Source organism: Poecilia reticulata, linkage group LG22 (assembly GCF_000633615.1).
Source record: "Poecilia reticulata strain Guanapo linkage group LG22, Guppy_female_1.0+MT, whole genome shotgun sequence".
Classification (NCBI taxonomy): domain Eukaryota; kingdom Metazoa; phylum Chordata; class Actinopteri; order Cyprinodontiformes; family Poeciliidae; genus Poecilia; species Poecilia reticulata.
The window spans coordinates 9,290,732-9,302,712 of record NC_024352.1 but is presented as its reverse complement, the minus strand read 5'-3'; the positions used below and the strand labels follow the sequence as shown (position 1 = coordinate 9,302,712).

General features: G+C 42.0%; 1 protein-coding gene and 1 long non-coding RNA gene across 2 annotated transcripts; one reads left to right on the top strand and one right to left on the bottom strand.

Annotated features, from left to right (window-relative positions):
- Positions 1 to 104: 104 nt before the first annotated feature.
- Positions 105 to 2,301, top strand: LOC103458348 (uncharacterized). Its single transcript, XR_532569.2, has 2 exons — positions 105 to 514; positions 671 to 2,301. It is a non-coding gene; the product is annotated as an uncharacterized LOC103458348 (long non-coding RNA).
- A 403-nt stretch (positions 2,302 to 2,704) lies between these two features.
- vsnl1b (visinin-like 1b) lies at positions 2,705 to 11,332 on the bottom strand. The gene is made up of 4 exons (XM_008399046.2): positions 10,815 to 11,332; positions 5,260 to 5,426; positions 4,953 to 5,168; positions 2,705 to 3,649 (listed from the first exon to the last, which is right to left on the bottom strand). Exons 2-4 carry the CDS (start codon positions 5,419 to 5,421, stop codon positions 3,452 to 3,454), a joined length of 576 nt encoding a protein of 191 aa, XP_008397268.1. The 5' UTR covers positions 5,422 to 5,426; positions 10,815 to 11,332; the 3' UTR covers positions 2,705 to 3,451.
- Positions 11,333 to 11,981: the final 649 nt, after the last annotated feature.

Genomic DNA, 11,981 nt, shown 5'->3' with positions numbered 1-11,981 from the left:
GATCGCGTGGCTCGAACACCTTGATGTCGTCCAAAAAAGATGACATGAACTTGTTGGTTCCCTTGTCCATTGTCCGGCAGAAATGCTACACTAATCGACTCAGAAATACTCTGCAGAGAGTCAGTCGAAATGAAATTACACATAGAAACTAAGCACCGCGAGGCTTTGTTTGTGAGACATACAGTCACGTGAGACTTTTGAGGAGTGTTTCGGGGCGGAGCTTAGTAAGGTCCATTCACTTCCCCCTCTGGGCTTTCTCCCATTGAAGTGGGTTTCTCCGGTATAATTTCAGTCGGGCCAATCAGCGAACAGAAGCAGAAGACGTGCAGATGACGTCAGTTTTCTTTGCCGTTTTAGAATTAGCTTAGCAACAGCAGCGGAGGAAGTGAACGAAGTCTTTCAGTCCGCGTTGGTCACACTTCCTAACATTGAATTAACATTAATATCCTGCATTCTGCTCAACTCTTCTCTTTTCGCAGTGGAGGATGGTCAAATGCAACACAAGCAACTTCCGGTAAGCTTCCTTGCGTCGAACTGGCGCATTACATGTACTTAACGGACAAACGTTAGAGATTGAGTAACATTTAAAACTTCAACAGCTCCAGAAACCAATCATTTCTCAATGGCTGACTGAGAGTTTTGACTATAAGACTTTTTTTTTTTCCTACAGGGCTAGCTCTGGCATTCTTCAGCCGTGGCTGTACCCAGTTTTGTGGTCCCACACATGAAAGCTTCATTTCAAATTTCTATGATCACACATTGCCTTGCAGAAGTACTCACATCACCGTAACCACTTTACTGTGATGCCCTTTAAGGAAACCCAGTGCAAACATGTTGAAGTAATTGGTAAATAAAATCAAACTTATAATTCAATCTGTGTCCGGGAAAATATTTTCTTAGGTCAAATGAGGCCAAAATTGACCTTTCTGACTTGGATGCCAAACTCTGTGTGGTGAAAAATTAACAACAATAATTACATTAAAGTATGGTGGTGGCAGCATCATGTTGTGAGAATGTTTCTGATCAAAATTGAGTTGAAACAATCCACAGTCTTAGTATTGTTTTTGTTTTTTTCTTTATTTTGGATTTTTAGTGCAGACCCAGTAACTCCACCTACCAGCCTGTGTCTTTCCAAAAAGCCTGTCGATGGTTTATTCATTTCAAACACTACAGAACTGAGTTTGGGTGCAACACATGCCACATGTATAAAAGAATACAGTCAGTTGTTATAATGAGTTTTCATATTTGATAGAAACATTTACTCGACAAAAATAAAGGGGTGGGGGAGAATAAATCTGGACTAAAATGTAGAAATAATTCAGTCACTGAAGATGTGGGGGTTGGCTTCATTTATGTTCCAGACATAAAAAAGAAAAAACTATGAAAAGCTTCTTCTGCAACTTCCACTTGTGCAAGTGGACAACAAGCAGACTCCCAGTCCATGCTTGCATAGCCTAACATGAGAGGAGAGGAGAGGGGTGGAGGGGTGGGCAGAGGAGGGGAAGAGGTGCAAACTATCGGAAAGAGAAACATTTCGGCAGTAGCCAAACGCGATCGTCTCACAGTGTAAGAAACTCCATCAAACGCCTCTTTGAGGTTCCCGCATCTTTAATGATCGCTGCAGACAGGTAAATAAGAAGATGACACCTTTCAATAAAAAGTTTCTCCTTACAAAAAAGTTTTACACAAAGGAATGCAGTGTGTCCAGTAAACATAGATGAGGCTTTTTTTTATTATTATTGTTGTTTTGGCTGCATTGGAAGTGGAGTCACCCTCACAAGCTCCCTAAGCCTTGAGAGCGAGCCCCAAGCAGCGAATCCAAAAGCCAAGAATGTACTCGTTTCGCAGTGCTCTTTGTTTCTGTAAACATGTTGATATGTAAGTTAAAGTTACCCTTTTTTTTCATTACCATTATTATTATTATTATTATTATTATTATTATTATTATTATTATTATTATTATTATTTCTTCAAGTTTAAATCAAAACAAGCGGCCTGACAAAAAAAAGAAGAAGCCAATTAATTGGAGTACTGCACCTGATGATGGCAGGGATTCTGACCTTTCCTCTAAAAGGGCAGCAGTACGACGTGATCAAAAGAAAAGGGGGAAAAAAAATCATGTCCACACACACGAGTAGATTTCTGCTCATCATACAAGCCACCGAAGCCAAAACACGGTGCAACGTGTCGACGTTAAAGCTCTTCAATCCACAGCTGCAGCCTGAACCAGTGGCGCCCCCTAGATTAATTTTATAGGGGTGGCCAAGAAAAATTTTAGGAGGGGGTACAACAAAAAAAAAAAGAAAAAAATCCAACTATATATATATAATATCTACTATATGTTATATAGCTACTTATATATTTTATGTTGTTTATTTATTGAGTTTTACATTTATGTTTTCATTAAAGAAGACACTTTATTCCTTTCTATGACATTAATATGATTCTCTGGGGAGGCCAGGATTTTTTAAGAGGGGGGCCACGACTCCCCTGTCCCCCCTCTTTGGGGCGCCACTGACCCGAACACCTTTCCAACAAGTCAAGTATCACATACTAATGCTTAATCGAATGGGAGGGGAGGAGGAGTGGGGATGCTCCCACATTACTGGGAGGAGGGCAGGGGGGTGAACCAATGACAGAATGCGTCACATACTGTACAGCCCATGCAACAATACTAAATGAATTTCCGATTTTTGTCTTTTTATAGCCACCTAAAGATGCAAAAAAGGTAAGAGATTATATAGTGTTTTTTTTGTTGTTGTTTTTTTTTCTCGACACGTAATATATGCATGCAAAGAACCTACTCTTCTCGGTTCCACTGAGTGAGAACATCTGGAACAGACGGGAGCCGCTTTCTATTCTCCGAGAGCTCAACAAGTCTGGATAGTAGAGACAGTTACAATTATCATAGGAATTATTGTTTTTGTTACTATCATGTAAAGCATACAGTAGTTGCAGCGGTGAACACTGGGAGACGGGAAAGGGGGGAAGGGGGTTCCTAAATACTGTTGAAACAAAACTGAATGCAGTGCTCCACTGATATACAAGCTAGAGGTGAGAATGTACAGGGTCACTTTGCACGAATCACGTTGGCATGTTTAGAAATAGAAATCTGTGATATCTTATAGCTATTTTTCAAAATTATTCTGCATTTTGACATTCTCATGCATACGACCACAAGAAGCGAGTCCATTGAAAAATAGTCCAAGCATTTTGTTTTTTTCTTTTATGTTATTATGGGTTGTTTTTCTTTTTTTTTTCTTTTTCTTTTTCTTTTTTCCTTCTCCCTGTGGAAATGGCAGAGAACCTAATGAGACATTAAAACGTGTGCGGCTGTCCAGTGTGTGTGGATAGACTGGGTGTGGGGGGGCTAGAGAGAAAGAGGCGCAAGCAGGAAGAGGGAGTGGGGGACAGGGGGGTGGAGGTTTTAGGTGGGGTGAGGGATGCAGCTTCACTTCTGCATGTCACACTGCAGCAGGAGAACGATGGACGGGTCGCTCTTCGCCGCCTCCTTGAACTCCTCCAGGGAGATCTGGTCGTCGTTGTTCTTATCCATTTTGCTGAAGATCTTGTCTACCCTCTGCTGCGGTGTCAGGCCGTCCTCGTTCATCTTCATCATGATCACGGTGCCCACCATTTTGTAGATCGCCTGCGGGTGAGAGGGAGTGCGAAAATTAGCCGAGGAGTGTGCTTTTGTTATCTAATGCGGCGGAGGCCTACGTGCTTAAATAAAACGTGTGCAGAGTTTGTCAAGCGAGGTGATGTAACTGTGGGACCAGAGGAAAGAGTTTTAAAAACAAATGTTTTGTTCCCTAAATCCTGGACGAGTTAAAAGTAGCTCCCTGTCGATGAAGATGTCACTCGACTTGAATTTCACGAGTCATTCGCTCATCTCTGTCGTGTTTATTCACTCTTCTGTGAACGATGGACGAAAAGCCTTGAAATAAAATAATCTTTTATTGTAGCAGTATAAAATATTAGCAAACACTCATTATTAGCACGACCCCTAAAATTTAAATGTAGCATAAGCTTTTTGAAATTTATGCTTGACTTTTAAAAGTTAATCAGAATGTCTAGGACCTTCTAAATTGTGACACATAACTTCCTGCTTCCTTGGGGAATAAAAAGCATGCGACACAGATATTTATAAAGTTTACCCACTGGACAAAAGACTTGAAGATTAGCATTGGATGCTACACTGAAGAGCTACACTGAACACTTATTTTATGAGTGTTATTTTCCCAACACTGGGATTTGTTTTGGTGTTTCCAACTGACTTAGGAGTGAAGCATTGACAAAATTGTTTTCTGTCCCACCATCACAAACACAAACATGTAGGGTTTGGTCAGAAGAGACTCCACTTTGCTGTTTTTTCAAACTACCTGGTAAATATAACTTCCAAATTTTGTTATAATTTCTATAAAATCAAGGCTTTTGTCCTTATTTGTTCTTCTTTACTTTTCCTTGTCCGCAAATAATTAGGGAAGTTCTGCCAACGTAAAAAATATAAGTGCCAAGCTGATGACAAAACAGACTTGCAGAAATATGAACTGAGTAAAAACGGCAGACTAAATGCTAAATTTAGTTTGCGAAAACACATGGTGTGTCTGATATGACTGGAATAAAACACTATATTTATCCCAGCTGGATTCGTCAATACTCTCCAATATCACCAACACAGATCAGATTCATCTTATAGATTGTGTTCCCTGAAATAGCATCAAGACATTCAATACAGCTGAAGCTTTGCCACAACGAAGCGCTGTGTGTACGTGTGTGTGTGTGTGCGTGCGTGYGTGTGTGTGTGTGTGTGTGTGTGTGTGTGTGKGGGKGTGTGTGTGTGTGTGTGTGTGTGTGTGATATTGCTGCTCTGAAGGTGTGCAGCAGACGGATGGACAAAACGCAGCCAGTCCCCTGATGGGTAAAGGCTTAACGACTCGATAATCCCTCACCTCGATTATCTCCAGCATCTCCACTCTGGTGATTTTGCCGTCACCGTCCAGGTCATACATGTTGAAGGCCCAGTTGAGTTTCTGCTCAAAGCTGCCGCGGGAAGTGATGGACAGGGCGCAGATGAACTCTCGGAAATCGATGGTGCCGTCTCCGTTTTTGTCGAAGGTCCTGAAGGCGTGTTGTGCAAATTTTGACGCATCGCCGTACGGGAAGAACTGTGCACGTATGAAAACAGAGGTGTGTCATGAGTTGACCAGCGTGGATTTTGGTGAGAGGAAGCGAGAGAGCGGTGCGGGTCACACAAACCTTGACGTAGAGCTGCTGGAACTCCTCCAGATTCAGCCGGCCGCTGGGGCAGTCTTTCAGGAAGCCTTTGTACCACTGTTTCAGCTCATGTTCATTAAACTCTGTGTTCTTCACCAGATCCTCCATCACCTCAGGAGTCAGCTTGCTGTTTTGCTTTCCCATGATTCCTGTGGTAAAAGAACTTGCCGTTAATGTCAGGGTTGAGTGTTGCCTTTGCATTTCTGTTGTTTTTGGAGTGGTACTCCTGCTGCAACAAGGCAGACAAGAACGCCCTGTAGAGGACAGTGAGGGGAACAGGACTCTGAACCTTGACAGACACGCCGTCAGAAAAACAGCAACAGAACATCAAACACAAAAACACCTGCTGTTAAAATACTGAACTGCAGTTAAAGTCACGCACTATGGCGCTTTGCAAAGCCACAACACTTGAACTTGAATCACAAACTTCATTGTGTTACATCGACATTTTTGGACTAACACAAAGTGCTGTATCTCTTATGCAGATGCACTCATTACTTGTTTCTTAGGGTGTGTCTCTACCAGATTTGCACATCTATAGATATGGAAAATATCTCAAGCTCAGAGCATCTGCAAACAATTTTTTGATCGTTGCAACAGACTTTCAATTGGGTTTGTGTCTCGGATTAGGCTAGACTACTCTCACACTTCCTTTTACCTACACCTGAGACTGGAACACTTTATTTCGAACACCAGCGTTCAAGGGCAAGTGTCCTACAACTTTCAGATCCATCTCTGGTCCAAAGTGCTGCTGTATATTTGAGTTTCACATGTTGAAGAATATTGGTGTGTAAAGGTTGCAGGGCCGTCGATGACTGGAGTTTAAGAAACCTGCTCTAACAGGATTGCCCTGAATCTAGCCACATCCTTCTTCCCATGCTAGCACTGCCTGAGACGATGTCCTGAGGGCGACGATACGTCCTGGTTCATCGGACAGCTGGGGTTTGGTTGTCTTGCAGTTAGAAAATGTTGACTTCCTACCCCAGCAAGATGTTTTTTCTTTATTGCATCAACCTTCCAGACCACTCAGGTCTTCTGGTTCCAGTCTGCTCCGCATTTCCAGAACCAGAACCAAACATGGAGAAGCAGCATTCAGTTTTTTATGCTCCACTAATGTGGAACAAACTTCCAGAAAACTTTTTCAAACAGCTGAAATACGGAGTTTTGTTAAATCAGGGCTAAAACCCCACCTGTTTAGAGCTGCCTTTGATTCCTAGTAACTGGAACAATGATCAACATATTTGATGTGCATTCGCTTGATGATTTTCATGATTTCTTTTGACATAATGTAATGTTTATTGCTTGTTTCATAGCTTCTCTGTTATGTTTTTATGGTGTAAAGCACTTTGAACGGTCTTGTTGCTGAAACGTTCTGTACAAATAAACTTCATTGCCTTCATTGCCCTGTGCTCTTGGGCAAGGCATTTCAGAGCGCCTTCTTCCATATGTTTGCTGTGTTCCCTACATAGCTTGTGGAAAGCTTTAAATAGAACAGGTTTTCCCAAACATGGCTCAGAGTTTAGAGTTCACTTTGTCTAGCTGGATTTACAGTAAGATTTAATTACACGCAAAATGATTTTTTGCACTTAGTAAGTGCAAAAAAATCCATTTTGCACTTACTAAAAAACCCTTAAATCAAATTTACTGCAACAAATTACAGTTGCGGTAAATTTGATTTAAGGGTTTTGAAGTCAAGGAAGTGAAGTGAATTCAAATGCACAGCACATTTTTTAGATTTTCTGTCAATCTGCTTCAGTTGTGCACTCCTGTTTGGTCTTTTATTCTAAATAATAGACCAATAAAATAAAATCCGTTGCAGTTTGTGAGTAATGTGACACAAGGTGAATGCGGTGGTACTCGTTTACGTATTTATGTCTAATAACATTTCACATTAGTGAGCTCTAAAAGGAAAAACTCTTGTTCAGCTTTTAGTCATACCAACTATAAACTGATTCGATCCTCTTCTTGGACGGAAGCACGGATAGTTCCATGATGCTCGTGTTCTATTTCCGTGGCCCTTTGCCGGTGCCAGGCTCCGGGCCCCCAGTAAGCTGTGACCTGGATCATCACTGTCAAAGCAGATCCAGTTCACCAAAACGTTCGATCGCTCTCTGCTATCAAGTTTCCACTGCAAACACCGTCCCCACGCCGATGACAGTCACAACAAAGCCTCCGCTTACGCGTAAGAGAGACACAGCTGCAGTGAGTCCACACAGACGAGGGGACGGTGGTGGGGGCACGCAGGAGCGCGCAGCAGGGCTTGCTGTAATCTGGATCAGTGGGGAATATGGCTTATAACTGAGTGGTCTGTGAGTACCGCTGTGCCTAAAACCAGCTGCAGACAGTCCGGTGTGCCGTCAGCTTCAGATTAGTTTGTTAACCACATGATGAAGGCACTCAGCAGCAGCTACGACAGCTCCAGCTGCCTCTCTGAAGCCCCACGTTCATGAATTATTGACTCATGATGTGGCAAATGACATAAGACGGCCAAGAATAGGCAGATGCATAATTAAACTAATGAGACAGCCGGATATTATTTAGATGTGTGGATGCAGGGGTCAGAGAAGGGAAATGTATGCATTTGCTTTTTGTCATGTCACAGCTTCAAATCCCAATGTCTTTCACTGGGATTTTTATACATTAAACCAACATAAAATATTGTTTAAGGGTATGGCTGAGCAATATCGACTTAAGGTTTTGTCACAATAGTTTGTGCAACCATAGTGATTACAATAACAATAAGAGCTATTTATTACGTCTTTTATAGGTTAGTGTATGACTGTAACTGTGTGTCACAGCTATTATAGTCCCACAAACACAATTAAAACACATTTAATTGTAATGTGTTCTTTTAGGACACCAGTCACATAAAGGAGTGTGATTTGTGTCACTAACCTGCACACACAAGTCACTGTATTTTCAAATGTATCGGCATTTATTGATGCTCTGATTGAACAACAGTGGAGAAAATAGTAAAACTATCAACCCTGACAATAAAGACAGTTTTGGGGGGTTTTGAACATCATTAATTGGAATTTATTGTGACAACAATAAATCAAAATTCTTACCGTTAGAAGAAATTTATCACGATAAACGATCCGATAAATGCACACTCTTTTTAACGATGCAAGCTTTTAGATGCATCTATGCTTCAAAACATCCAAATCAAGCCATGAGGTCATAAGCAGAATTTATTATAACATGACTGCATCCTTAGGTTGTAATTCAGCCATTTTATTCTGATCGCTGGAACAGGGACACGGGTCGTCAAGGACTGATCTGAACTCACAACCCAAACAAGCAGAGCATTAACCAGTGAAGCAGCCAAGCGGCCTGGTTACTATGAAGGAGCTGCAGAGGTTAACGATTCAGGTAGGAAAACGTTTTGGCAGTATTTCTGTTTGGTGACCACTCCCACAAATCTAGCCGTTGTGACAGAGTGACAAGAAAAAGTGTTTGCTGAAAGAAAGCCATTAGGAATTAGGCACAAGACATAAAGGTGTTGGGATCCAGACATGAAGGACTGAAACGACATGGAACAGGGAACAAAGAGACTGGAATAAAAACTGTTCATCCCAGAACGCAATGATAGTCATTTTACTCATGCCATGTTAGTTTATGTTAGCTTGCGTTAGCTTACTCTGTCATATTAAAGTTTTCCTTTCATTTCTTCATACTAAATTATAAAATTGTCCAAAACAAACATGCTAAATGGTGTCTGTTAGCTTAATGCTATTGGTAAAAAGTAAACGCTCTGCTGATATTGATTCTACTTTTTGCAACACAAACAGAGAAAGCTATTCTGTAGTCGGTCGTGGCAGAATGCTACTACTATTAATGGTGCTTATAAATTCTGTAGGACTTAGAGATTTCCAAAATGGTGGTTTCTTCAGTTTTAAGGTGTCATCTTGTGTGAGATGGACGTCTAAATCATATCTCTCATGGCTGTGGCTGGTCATTTAAGAGTCAATTTTCCAAAAGGTTATTAATATCTAATTCAGCCAATTATTAAGCAAAACTTTTCTTTCTCAAAATAAATGTTTTATCTTGACTTCTGTTGTCAAGATTGTTCAAACTTTTTCTTGAGCACAGACCAATTACTCTTAATTTAGTTTTAAGCTAATCTTTATTAGTTAAAGATTAAACTAATCATTATTGGTTTAAAGCTAATTTTGCTTCTTCCCAAAGTCTTCAGTACAGCCTTTGGTTTTTAAAGGTCTGCATATTCATAATGAACTATGATATTACTATATGTCTATTATATGGTTCTAAAAAAAAACAACTACAAGTGCATGCCACACTACTCAGATTTTTACTTGTAAATATCTTGGAACCATACTTCCATCTCCTGAACACTTTGTCGGCTATTTCTTCCCTCACTTTATGTTTGATGGAGACATTAAATTAAGACTCAAAAGTTGGTGGAGTATGGATCAATGTTGGTCCACATCTCTGCAGCAGCAGCAGCATTCTGGACAGCTCCACCACACTCTGCACTGCGTTGACTCGGGCCTTTCACAACAAGCAGCAGCAGCAGCACTGCGCCGCAGCCAACAAAAAAAAAAGAAAAAAAAATCAGTGCAAAGCCCCGCGTTTTGACGCTCAGCCTCCTCTGCGCTTCACAGAGCCAGTTCCAACCCGCATTATTGGCCACTTGCAGCTGCGCGGATCCGCTATTTGAACCGCAAGCTGGGCTGCCGTGAATGACCTTGAGGACAAACAGTTTGCATCTGGAGGACGGGAACAATTTGGACAAGGAGGTCGGCGTACTGCGGCGTTTTTGTTCCCTCTTTACATCATCAGAATATAAAAACAAAGCAAAAACACACACAAAAAAACCCCATCATGACTGATCAGGCCTCAGCTGGGAACAGCGTGTTTCCTGCCAGACTGGGTGCCAGGAGATGCCGTATTCCCCCTTTGGCGCTTTGGGCAATAACAAATGAGTTAATGGTATTAGAGCCGTGCGCCTCCTGTGTGAGCGAAGAGGAGGGAGGGAGATGGAGGAGGGGGAGGCGCTGCTGCATTCCGATGGAAACGACGCAGTGAGAGCGTTTTCCCACCAGATCCCCTCCATCACATGTTTTCAGCTCATCCCAGCGACAGGCATGAAAAATGCCACAACCTGACACACCTTTTTGTTTGTTCGTAATAATCTAATAAATATTTGACGCATGCGAACACAACTCCCTCGCAGCCTCCGCAGAGCCACGTTGGAGGCGTTTAAAGGCCAATTAGCTTATCTTCAACCGCCCGACATTTTATTGTTTCGCGCTGTAAATCGCCTCCGTCTTGTTTTTGTTCGAATAGCCGACTGCAGGCGGAGCGCAGAGGCTTTTTTTTTATTTTTATGGATGCGCAGGTGCCTCAGAGCCAGCCTTCTCCTCCATCCCCATTCATTCCCATGTAACATCATGCGCTCACACAGAAACAACACACACACACACACAGAGACGCACACACACCCTGACGGCTGTATGTAAGAAGAATAAAACCCCCAACACGACATGCACGCATGCAGACATCCGCGCTCTTACCCGATTAAAGCCTATATCTGCTGGTTATCTGTCGGAATTGAGCAGCTCGTCTCCTCTGCAAAGTCCAGAAACCCCCCTCTCTTCCTCCGATGGAAACGTTCACCTAAAAAACGGATTATTCTCAACAACGATCGCCTATTAAAAAAAAAATTAAAAAAAGAAAAAGAAAAAAATCCCGAGCGCACACACACACACACACACACACACACGCGCGCGCACACTCTCTCTCACTCGCACACGACACGGAGAGAGTCGCGGTTTTTGCGGGATTTTCCCCCGACGCTGTTCTTCCAGATGAGGCGCAGCAGGGTCGGATCCCACGCCAAGTCTGCGCCTGTCTGTGTGCGGACTAGAGGAGCGCGGCGTCACCCGTGCGCATCACAGCCTGGTGGGATGAGGAGTTCGCCTGTGCGCTGCCGCTCCGTGTGGCTCCAGCTGGCTGCTGTCGCGTTACAGCCGCAGCCTTTGCCCCGCTGTGGATGGAGGGGGAATCATTAAGCAGGTTGTGGTAGAGAGAGGGCCAGGTGAGCGCTGCTGCTGCAAAGACTGCTCGTTAATAAAGCTTCTGCGAAATCAATTTCGACTTGGTCTGGTTCATTTGTCCGTGAAGTTAATGTTTTATTTTGGTTGCAACTCAACGGGGAGTTTGGAGCAGAGAAGAATTGTTTAGAAAAAGAGAAGGGGGATTACGGGAAGATGTGAATAATAAAAAAAATAGGAACAACAATGAAAAGCATAAGTGTAAATTTATTTATAGATGAACGAAATTCAGAAACAAAACAATATTGGATACTCACTGAAGATTCAGAGGGTTTGGCGATTTGGATCGGAGGTTTTATCACGATATTTTGTGAGAACGATAAAAGTGACGATAAGAACTATTTATACTTTTCACATAAAGAATGATTTGTGTCACTAAATGGCTCACAGCAACTGCATTTAATCATATTTTTTACATGAATGGACATGTAATGATACTCTTATTGGAAGAAAATACTCAAACTCCACAATATGGATGGTTTTGTGGGGGTTTAAACATGAATTTATTATGACCGTAATAAATCACAATTTTTATTATTTTAAGAAGTTTATCATGATAAATGACTGCGATACGTTCCCACCCCTACTTCATATCTTAAAAATATCTAAATTGCACATAAAGGAGTG